Raw genomic sequence first — 12,491 nt, forward strand, 5'->3', positions numbered from 1 at the left:
GATAGGATTATTGTTAAGGAATATTGTTATTAGATTGTAATTTTTTTAAAGTGTTTCTTAAGGTAAGTACTCAGAGCCATTGGAAATTAAGTGGTGTGCAAACTATAGCAAATAAAGAAATAAATGTATAAATACTATGCATAAGCTTCTTTTAAATTGAGTCAGCCTTACCTTTTCTCCAACTTCTTCATTTAATGTAAGACTTGATAATATTGAAAGTGCAAAAACAACCATTGTTAGACTACTGTGAGCCAAGAAACTGATCAGAGTGCGATAAAAACCTTTCACATTTGTCTAGTACAAAGAGAGAAAAAATCCTTTAAAATGCAATGAGATTAAAGTTACAGCCTAATTCAATGCATTATATGCACTACAATAATTTTGTATTAGTTGAAAAATGTACACCTTAAAATCTTACAATTGAAATATCTAGCCAAAATGATTAAAAATTCAACTATTTTAATTTTTGCCCATCAAAGCACTAAAGTTGCATATAATTAGAGTGACAAATAATACTATATATATATATATATATACACACACACACACACACACACACACACACCACCTAAATAATGTATAGGATATAACTTCCATATTTGTAAAGTATTATTTTACCTACAGCATACTGCACTGCTACATACATATCAGTATTACAGTTATATTTACATTATAATTATTTAAAGATTACATAATTAAGCAAATTATGTGGATAATTTTATTTAGCAACAAAACCTACAGACTTTGCAGTTATAAGATATAACATTCAATATCCATAACAATAAACATGTTCATTCTTTTAGCAATAATAGTGGTCAACATTCAGAAATCTCTCTATGAAAAACTCAGTTTAAGCTTTGATCAATTTCAATCACAGATCTTCACAGACCAGAGACATATTTTAGTTTACACAATCATTTAAGCAACTAAGTAAACACAGTTGGAAATGTATTAGGAATTAATTGTACGTTAATTGTATGTACGGTCACAGATTTCATACATTCCATTTAATTATAATGAAGATAGATTGATCCTTTCATAGTGGAACTATGGAATAGTAGAATGCAAGTTGATTGAAAAAAGGAGAATCGCTTTAGATAAAATATCTCTATTTTTGCACAATCAAATTGAATGAGAAAAACCATCACAATCGCACAAAAATAAAAGCTTCCAGATTGAGCAAGCAATTGTGACCTTTTCCTGGACCAAAAGTGTTTTGATTTCCGATTATTAAATTATGGACATGTTTTTTAAAAAGACTTCAATAAAGCAAATTTCTTACCAATGACTTGATATATGTTTGAACAGTGAGATTATGTCGACAAAGATTTGCCATAAGTCCTAGGCATGGTATAGTTAACTCATCTTCTGTAGATTGACTGAAGATTTTTTAAAAAGTCATTAAATATTTTCATATAATTCAATATTTACTAATAAACTGATTTTACAAGTTAATCATTATTCATTCAGAAAATACTCACTTTGCTACACAATATAGAACACATTAATTTTAGTATATACATAGATTTGTATATATTAAGCGATGAATGCAAATGTTAGTGATTATTTTAAGGCAACATTAAAGAAAAATACAAAATTCAGCATGTAAACTACTCCAATTACTTTACTAACTTTATTAATCAATAAAAAAAGAAAAATAAGGTGACTGACAGCTGGTTGAAAAGAGATAGCCATTAGTTATGTGGTCAGTGGCAAAGTGGTAAAACTACTTGTGAATGCTGCCTACATTCTCATAAATACCCCACTATGAAAGATACTTGGATACATTGAATACTAGCAGACTTATTCTACTAAATGTTCAGGACAAACCACTTCTACAATAACTATAAGTTGTTTATATACTAACGTCAAAGACAGTTGGCTCCTATTGTATATTCTATAGGATAACTGTTTGGGTTATCCTGTAGATATTATGTTATGCAGTAGCAGCTGACCAAACAAAAAGAGAAACATTACTGTGGCACAGTGTCAGACCCTGTAGAGACTCAAAACCTTCCTGGAATTTGTCTATGGAGAGTCTCAACTTCTTCTTGTCCTGAAGGTGTTTTTTCAAGAGACAACTGGACCTTCTTGGTTTGTTTGTTTTTTGGAAGATATTTTGCTTCTTATCCAAGAAGCTTCTTCAACTTCTGCTTTTTCAGCACATTATAAATCCAGTAGCACGTTTACAATAGGCAATTCCTATAATCAAATATCTACTCACCAAGATGAGCATAAAATAATGCTTGAAATTCTCATGGCACAAATGGCAAAAATTTCAAAAATCAAGTATTATTCTAAAGCTTTAGGTAAGCTTTGTATATTCAAAATTTTCATATATGATAGACCACATTAATAGTCACCATGAGGAATGCTCAAACCAAAGCAGGGATTAATATACAAGTATCTTCCCTTTCTTGCACTAGTGTGGCAGGAACATCTCCAACTAGAAAGCCTAGTTTAAACTTCTAGAAAACAGTCCAATATGCCTCCAAATTTAAACTCAATTGTCACATATTTCCATGCATCTCAAGACTGCATAGGGTTAAAGTACATAGGATAACTGAACAGATAGGGATATAAATGTACCTACAATTGCAGATTTAACTACTGCATTTAAGTAACTTACATACGAATCATTAGGAAAGAAATTAAGTCTTCAATATTAGCACTGGATTGCAATATTCTTGCATTGTAGGTCAATTTCTGTAGCAGTTGAATACTCTGTTAAATAAAAAGAAAATCAATGAAAGTATAACTGTTTGAATTAGATTTATCTGCATTTATTTTTCAGATGCATAGCCAGATAATTATTATACTATTTTGGATTTAGATTTTAATTACAATTTGTTGTAAATTTGTTTCTATCATTAGTATTTTATTTAAATGTTTGTAATTGTTGTAAATGGCCAAGTGCCTTAAAATTGGGGGGGATATAATAAAACAATTCAATTGAAATGGTATTAAAATTATAACCTACTGATTGCTTTTTTTAAAAAAATCACTTTATTTAAACAAAACCAAAATAACTATGAAATTCAATTTTCAGAGGTAATGTCAAACATTACAAAAACTACAACTCAGATAAAATATTCTTGCTTGATAAATCTATCTGTTTTCTCTTAACAGGTTTGGTCAATAAAATGTTGATCTGACTAATGCTTAAAGAGAGACTTATTATTATTACTGTTGTCCATTATTTCACATCATATCTCAGTTAATGTAAAACTTTATGATATAGCTAATGGAGCACACATTTCTTTTATCAGACAAGTGTAGCCCAACATAGGTCCAGAGTTGTCATAAAATTCTTCTATTCAAATAGGGGAACATTTTATTCTTCCAGCTTTAAATGTTTTTCTTGGTTCAGTTTGTCTCTTGGCTTTTTTATTAAACTTTTTACAATTTAATATATTGTAAACTGTCCAGCCAAATTTATGAGAGTATTACTTATAAGATTATAAGCAGATATAATTACCGTGCCAGAGACAGAAGATTATAGGCAGATGTGGTTACTGTGGGTGCCAGAGACTATTTCCTTAATTGATTTCTTTTCTTTTATGGGTCTGGCTTGATTGGTTCTCAGAGATTGTTTTAAATCAACCTGGCTAACAAAAGCTATTAGCAAACTCCAGTCCCTAAGACTCTTTTGACTTTCCATTAGGGTTGAAAATGTCAGGAGTCATCTTAAACAATGTATCTGGGTAAATGATTTTCACACTAGTTTAAGCCTAGTATCTAATCCTACAGTTATACTTTCAATTCTTCTCAAATAGGCATGTGCCATCATCTTATCTCTCTTCAAGTACTAATTCTGAAATTTCATCTGGCTTTCATCTTGACCAGGTTGGGGGAAATTCTGCGTATAAAACATTCCTTTTCAGCAACATTATGCCTGTGTGACTATGGCTCTATGAAAAGCTTAAGCCATTTGCTCCTTTGCTGTTCTGGTAATCTTGAAAGATACATATTTATCCCATTTTTTAAATAGTCTGGTAGCCAGAACAATGTTCATCTGTCATTGCTTCTATCTGATCAGAACTCTTATTTTACCAGGTTGCCTAAATTTGTATCATTATTTGTTGTACTGTCTTACCTATAGCTAAAGTTTAGCACATTTATTGTGATTCTCCCTGCTAAATGTACATACATTCTATAATAATGTATTTTATATCATTTCATTTGTTTCAATTTCATTGTACACTTGTTGTGCATTGACAATGTTTGATTTGATTTATATCTTTTAAAAAATTTATTAATAATAATTACAGATTAATGCATTTTATTGGTGCGCTCTTTGACCTAAAGGCCATAGTAAGGGTTTGATTGGATTGGATGTAGCAGTTTTTAGATAAAAATTTAAGAAGCAATCAAATTGTACTTCTAAACTATAATATAATTAAAAATTATATTTCTGATAGAAAGTGTGCAAATATTAATATACATTATTCTGATCTTTCTAATATTTATATTTCAACATAGTCTGAATGCTAAGCAGACAGGATTTGGCAACAGCTTACATAAGAGACCATTGGCTGCCAATACTTTCTTTTGTGGCATTTACACAAAACAAAATAATTAATAATAACAATAAAAATGTTATAATAATAATTTATTACATATGAAACATTACATTCTCTTACTTGCAATATTACTGGGTCAATAGGATTTGTAGAACTTCGAAGAATTACACTTGCAAGGGCACCACACAAATTGTAAGCATTCTGAAGGGCTTCTCTGGTTTCATTATCTAGAACTACAAGTAACATATATACAATAAATGTATCACTAACACTGTAAGAAATATATTCAGAGAAACTGAAAAAAACATGGAAAATCTTTTAAAAAATCATTTTTTTAACTTTTCCATAATCAGTTCCATCTTAACCCTAACCATTCTATATATATAGGTAGTCCTTGACACATGACCATTTGTTTAATGACCATTTAAAATTACAATAGTGTAAAAAAGGTATCTTACAATCAGTACTCAGATTTACAACTGACACAGTATCTCCGTGATTATATGATCAAAATTCAGGCACTTAGTAACTGGCATATATTTATGGAGCTTGCAGAATCCTTGAGTCTTATGATTGCACTTTCCCAGGGTGCTTCCAACAAGCAAAGTCAATGGGGGAAACTGGATTTGCTTAACAACGGAAAAGTTAAGAAAATCAGGCACAACTCACTTAATGGCTTCACTTAGTGAAATAACTTTCAGTCCCAATTGTGGCTGTATGTCAGAGACTACCAGTATACATATATTCAAAATATAAGCTAACTAAATTTAACAAACTGAAAACATTTCAACTGTTTCTCAGATAAAATCTCAGATTTTATATTTTGGAGATAATACATTTCTGGTGAAAGTGTCATAATCACTTCTTGTTTACATATTCCACAAATAAATAAATGAGGTTGTACAGAATATGTTACAAATAGTACATTTCATGCTAGTTATCACTATTTTACTTTGTTATTATTTTTACAAGAATTAAACTGTTCTGCTCCAAACACTTGCAATGAATTATTTTTTTAAATTCTCATTCAAGGAAGTTTGATTCTAATAACAAGTGAACTCCTCATTAATTAAAAGTTTAATAGGACACACAGGCTATTTAAAAAATAAAGAAATCAGAGTCATCAATAAGATATCACATGTATTCCCAGCTATAAAATAACTTGTATATGCAACTCAAATACATTTAAAACTTACCTAACTGAGAAAGCAAGCCTACTACATTCAAGGTTAATGGAGGGCTTAGATTTGGGTCCTCAATAAGTTCTACTAAGCAATTGAGGCATTCACTTGGTAAAATATGGTTTGATGCAAAAAATTTTGTCAATTTCAATCCTGAGATAACCTGAAAAAAATAAGACAACTGCTAAAAAAAAAGACAATTAAAACCTTTAAGCTAATGGAAGATATAACTATATATAATGACCTTAACATAAAGTCTCACTTTTTCCTAATAAAACCAATAGAAATTATTCAAGTGACAGAACCTGGTGTGTGTGTGAGCCATGTGTATATACAGCATATAACAAACCTATATAGTTGCTCACAAAAATCGTAAGGGTATATCTATGAAGTCACCACAAGTCAACTTGAAACACTTCCTTTTGTTTAATTTGCCAATTACTAGTATATTAACTTGCTGATATTTTTTTTCTTATATAGCAACATCATTGAAGCAATGTGTGCTTTAAAACTACAATAGATTTATTGGATGCGAATCATGATATGCAGAGATAAATCAATCCCTAGATCACAGATTTTTGTTGTTGTCCTTGTCACCTTGAAAACAGGTGCCCAATTACCTTAAATGCTGCCCAATTACCATGAGATAAGATGGGTAGTCTATACATTTTATAAATAAGACAATATTATACTCATCATTATATATTTTAAGAAATTTTCAACTATCAAACAACTATAGAAGACAGAACTTGCAAAATAGCTCTGTACTAAACATACCTGTATCCCACTGGACTAATGTAAGTTTATTAACAAATCAAGTTATGTATAACTGTGACCTTGTAGCTCTTTTGCACAGAGCATTAAAATACAAATATGCAGCTTGGAAATCAGCATAAAAATGCACTCAACTCAAAGACTGATCACACTTTAGACTCATATTTTGCATATACAGTGAAGCATTGGAAACCTAGGGTAGAAGAAAGCTACTGGGAAAACATCTTCCTTGATGCTAGTAACATAGTTGAATCAGAAAAGTGGTACAAGACACTATTCTTTTTCTTGTTTTCCCCCTCTTTCTCACACAACTCATAGTATGAGAAGCAGAACAGAAAAGAGAAGACTTTTTTTTTGTCCTTATTTCTTTTGCCATGGGTAGGAAGCATAAGCAAAGAGGAGGGGAAGTGGGTCTTGTCACCTTCCCCACAGAAGTACAGACCAGTTTCAGCAGGGTTATTTCTTATTAGAGGGAGGGAAAAAAGTAACACTCTCCATACCTCATCTCTGCCACAGGTGCAGATTGCAGTCACCTCCGAGCACTACGATAACCAGTTAGTGGTTGGTATGTTTCTCCTCACCTACTTGCGGTATGACTTATACCCCAACAAAACATCTATCAAGAGACATCTATTTAAATACATATGTGTTTTGATACGATTTATTCCCATCCACTTTTGCTCTTTCAGGCAGAATAGGGAGCAATTCTAAGGGAATTTTCACTCAAGAAAGGTTTACAAGGCATGGCTAAAAATGAACCAAGGACTTATTAGTCTTATCTCATAGGTGAGACATCAATCCTTCAGCTTGGAATCCTGAGAAAGAATATTAAACAAATAATAAAAACTCTGTTTCTTGTACTGCAAGGACTAAATATCTAGTTTCAGAGATTCCATAACTCACCTTCATTTTCAAGCCAATTATTAATTATTAGATTTTTACCTTGCCTTTGTATTTGTTTTTATACTGGTCACTCAAGATGGAAAACATACCTAATATTCCTATCTCCTATTTTCACTCCTGTGAGTTGGGTTGGTCTGCTACTCGTCTGAATTTTGCTGCTGTAAGGGACTTGACAAAGCCTGTATTTGGTGGCTGTGTAGATAGCATTCCTGCAGAGAAGGTCCCATAACGTTATAGTGGAGATACAGAGGCTAAAGAGCCACTTCTATGCCATTTCCCTGCAGCAGGGAAAAGAAACTTATCAGCCACTGTGGAGGGAGGGAGGGAGGGCTGTTTGTTAGTGGCAGAATACTAGTCCTAGCTCTGCTTTCCCCTTTCTCTCCATGGGTTGGCAATTCTATTCAAGAAGATGGCTGCGCCCAACTAGGAAGGTGAGGCTCTCGCTCCTGGAGCACTATCACCCTATAAAGCCACCACCTGCACAAGAAATCACCTTTAAAGCTGCCGCCTGCGCCAGAAACCATGAGTAAACCAGAGCCCAAAAAATGCTGGATTCAATTCCAACTACAACTGGCCTTAAATGCAAGCTACTCAATGCAAGAAGCCTTGTAAATAAAATACCTGAATTTCTCCTCTTACTAAATATGGCTAAACTCGACATACTTGTCTGTGAAACATGGCTCAATGCATCTCTCCCTGACTCCATTACCACAGTAAGAGACTATAATGTGGTGTTGCTATCTTCTATAAAAAGTCCCTACATCTAAAAAACATCCAAGTTACCCAAGAGCTTGCTCTTCCAGAGACCATTGTCTGTGAACTGTCCTTAAATATCACATTTCGATTCTTACTATGTTACAGAGCCCCTGATTATGACATCGAACATTTAAACAAGTTAAATTCACGACTAACATGGGCAACATCCTGCCCACACGCTTTTATCTTTCTTGGTGACTTAAATCTACCTCATATTAACTGGACCCTAAACGAATGTACAACCAAACCCATACATGCAACCTTCTACAATGCAGTAACAAATCTGGGACTAGAACAACTAGTAACTAACCACATTAGACTTAACAACTGCCTCGATCTCATCTTCTGCAACAGTTTGAATTCAATTTACAGACTATAAATTAATGAACCCTTTTCAACAGTGACCACAGCATGATTGACTTTTGTCTCAACATACATCCTCACAAAAATCACCATAATGACAGGATCCACAATTATAACTTCAAAAAAGGCAACTATGATCTTATAGACAATGATCTCTCATCTCTTGAATGGCAAATTCTATTCACTGGATGCAATACTGTTAAAGACCATTACAACATATTTTTACTTGAAGTCAAAAGAGTCATCAAACTATATGTACCAATAACAACTCCCAAAACCAGGAAAAACAAACTACCCATAACAATAAGGAAGCTCCAATCCAAAAAGAAATCCCTTTGGCAGAAAAACAAATCTGGTCACGTTGCCAACTTTAAAAGCCGATGCAAAAAAAAATTATGCCACCAGATAAAGACTGAATGCACTAATTATCTCATTAAACAAGAGGAAAACCTTCTACACACCAATTCCACCCGTGCTTTCTACAATTTTGTAAACAACAAACTAAAAGACTCAAGGTCTATCCCACCCCTGAAAGGATCTAATGGTAAAGACTGCAACAATGACACCATTAAAGCCAACCTCTTTAACATATTCTTTGGCTCAGATTTGTAAACAGTAGTGGATCATGCTCAATATTTCCTAATCGAACTACAGACAACTACAGTGATCTAATACATATCGATTTTACAGAAGACAATGTTGAAAAAGCACTATGCAATCTAAAACCATCTCTATCTATTGGACCGGATGGAATATGTGCCTACTTCTTATAAAAAGCTATCCACTGCCGTAGCAGAACCTCTAAGCATAATCTTTGAAAAATCTTTCAGGACCAGCTTCTTGCCAAACTTATGGTCACTAGCCACGGTCATCCCCAACTTCAAAAAGGGAGGCCCCAGCCTAGTTGAAAATTACAGACCAATTTCTTTATGCTGCGCCACCTGTAAAGTCATGGAATCAATTATTAACCAATCCATTATCCTCCACTTAGAGACAAACAACCTACTCTCTAACAAACAATTTGGTTCAGAAAAAAACGACCCTGCAATCTGCAACTCTTACACTGCAAAAACATATGGACTACACAACTCGATCAGGGCAAAGCAATTGATGCAATTTACATAGACTTCTGTAAAGCCTTTGATTTAGTGGCACACGACAAACTACTCCTAAAATTAAAATCTTATGGTATCTCTGGACACCTGCATAACTGGATAGAAGCATTCCTGTCAAACAGACAACAAATGGTCAAAATTGGGAGCATCCTACTAAATCCTGTACTTGTCAACAGTGGTGTCCCCCAAGGCAGCGTTCTAGGACCAACTCTCTTCATACTCTACATAAATGACCTCTGTGATCATATTAAGAGCAATTGCATTCTTTTTGCTGATGATGTAAAGCTATTCAACACCACCAACAATACTGCTACCCTTCAAAAAGACCTCGACTATGTGTCAGAATGGTCAAACAAATGGCAACTTCAAATCTCAACAAATAAATGCTCCGTCTTACATATTGGCAAAATAAATCAGAAAATAAAATACAAGCTGAATAGTCAAGACCTTGTTGATGACCCAAACTTTGTCAAGAACCTTGGAGTACTCATCTCAAATGATCTAAGTGCTAGAGCCCACTGTAACTACATAGCCAAAAAGGCATTAAGAGTTGTAAACCTAATCCTGCGTAGCTTTTTCACCAGTAATATCACTCTACTAACTAGAGCATACAAAACATTTGCTAGACCAATACTTGAATACAGCTCATCAGTCTGGAACCCGCATTACATATCTGATATTAATACAGTTGAGAAAATCCAGAAATATTTCACTAGAAGAGTTCTCCATTCCTCTACTCGTTGTAGAATACCTTATGCCACCAGACTTGAAATTTTAGACCTAGACAACCTAGAACTCTGCCGCCTTCGGTTCGATTTAAGTATAGTATATAAAATTATATATTGCAATGTCCTACCTGTCAATGAATACTTCAGCTTCAATCATAACAATTCAAGAGCACACAATAGATACAAACTCAAGGTAAACCGCACCAAACTTGATTGCAGGAAATACGACTTCAGCAACAGAGTGATCAATGTCTGGAATACTCTACCTGACTCTGTGGTTTCTTCCCCAAACCCCAAAAACTTTAACCTTAGACTGTCTACTATTGACCTCACCCCTTTCCTAAGAGGTCTGTAGGGGGCATGCATAAGCGCATCAACGTGCCTACCGTCCCTGTCCTATTGTTTCTTTTTCTTTTTTTTTCTTATTCGTATCCATTTCATGTATTCATAACCATGGTTATACTTATACAGATGAAACTCAAAAAATTAGAGTATCGTGCAAAAGTTTGTTTATTTCAGTAATGCAACTTAAAAGGTGAAACTAATATATGAGATAGACTCATTACATGCAAAGCAAGATAGTTCAAGCCGTGATTTGTCATAATTGTGATGATTATGGCTTGCAGCTCATGAAAACCCCAAATCCACAATCTCAGAAAATTAGAATATTACATGCAATCAATAAAACAAGGATTGTACAGAGAACAATATCAGACCTCTGAAATGTATAAGCATGCATATGTACTCAGGTACTCATATGTACCCCTTGGTTTGGGGCCCTTTTGCAACAATTACTTCCTCAATGTGGCGTGGCATGGAAGCTATCAGCCTGTGGCACTGCTGAGATGTTATGGAAAATGCTTCAATAGCGGCCTTCAGCTCTTCTGCATTGTTCGCTCTCATGTCTCTCATCTTTCTCTTGGCAATGCCCCATAGATTCTCTATGGGGTTCAGGTCAGGCGAATTTGCTGGCCAATCAAGCACAGTAATCCCACGGTCATTGAACCAGGTTTTGGTGCTTTTGGCAGTGTGGGCAGGTGCCAAGTCCTGCTGGATATGAAATCAGCATCCCCATAAAGCTCGTCTGCGGAAGGAAGCATGAAGTGCTCCAAAATCTCCTGGTAGACAGTTGCATTGACTCTGGACTTAATGAAGCACAGTGGACCAACACCAGCGGATGACATGGCTCCCCAAATCAACAGACTGTGGAAACTTCACACTGGACTTCAAGCATCTCGCAGTGTGTGCCTCTCCATTCTTCCTCCAGACTCTGGGTCCTTGGTTTCCAAATGAGATGCAAAAGTTGCTCTCATTAGAAAAGAGGACTTGGGACCACTGAGCAACAGACGAGTTCTGTTTTTCTTTAAGGTAAAACACTTCTGACATTGTTTGTTGTTCAGGAGCGGCTTGACAAGAGGAATATGACATTTGAAGCCCATGTCCAGGATCCGTCTGTGTGTGGTGGCTTTTGATGCACTGACTCCAGCCTCAGTCCACTCCTTGTGAAAGTCCCCAACACTTTTGAATGGCCTTTTCCTGATAATCCTCTCCAGGCTGCGGTCATCCCTGCTGCTTGTGCACCTTTTTCTTCCACACTTTTCCCTTCCACATAACTTTCTATTAATGTACTTTGATACAGCACTTTGGGAACATCCTACTTCTTTTGCAATTGCCTTTTGAGGCTTTCCCTCCTTATGGAGGGTGTCAATGATGGTTTTCTGCACAACTATCAGGTCAGCAGTCTTTCCCATGATTGTGATTCCTACTGAACCTGACCGAGAGACCATTTAAAGGCTCGGGAACCCTTTGCAGGTGTTATGGCTTAATTAGCTGATTAGAGTGGGACACTTTGAGCCTAGAATATTCTAATTTTCTGAGATCGTGGATTTGGGGTTTTCATGAGCTGTAAGCCATAATCATCTCAATTAGGACACATCATGGCTTGAACTATCTTGGTTTGTATGTTTTGAGTCTATCTCATATATTAGTTTCACCTTTTAAGTTGCATTACTGAAATAAATGAACTTTTGCACAATATTCTAATTTTTCGAGTTTCACCTGTACCTGTTATCTAATAATCGCTTGACAAAATTAAAAAGAAAAGAAAAGCGGGAGCAATGGCTTTCTGGCACAAGGGGAACCACTACC

The 12,491-nt window shown here is 34.7% G+C and overlaps 1 protein-coding gene across 1 annotated transcript in view; it reads right to left on the bottom strand.

The window, feature by feature from the left end:
- CIP2A (cellular inhibitor of PP2A) overlaps positions 1-12,491 on the bottom strand; it is a 32,251-nt gene that overhangs the window by 18,964 nt on the left and 796 nt on the right. Inside the window, exons 2-6 of the mRNA XM_026663977.2 lie at positions 5,720-5,867; positions 4,644-4,756; positions 2,630-2,724; positions 1,283-1,379; positions 172-294 (exon numbers count right to left, since the gene is read on the bottom strand). Coding sequence (XP_026519762.2) covers positions 172-294; positions 1,283-1,379; positions 2,630-2,724; positions 4,644-4,756; positions 5,720-5,867 — 576 coding nt within the window. The remainder of the gene's footprint in view (positions 1-171; positions 295-1,282; positions 1,380-2,629; positions 2,725-4,643; positions 4,757-5,719; positions 5,868-12,491) is intronic.

The sequence above is a fragment of the Notechis scutatus genome, chromosome 5 (genome assembly GCF_049901735.1).
Source record: "Notechis scutatus isolate UNSWTSFEM ecotype Mainland chromosome 5, rNotScu1.2, whole genome shotgun sequence".
Classification (NCBI taxonomy): Eukaryota; Metazoa; Chordata; class Lepidosauria; order Squamata; family Elapidae; genus Notechis; species Notechis scutatus.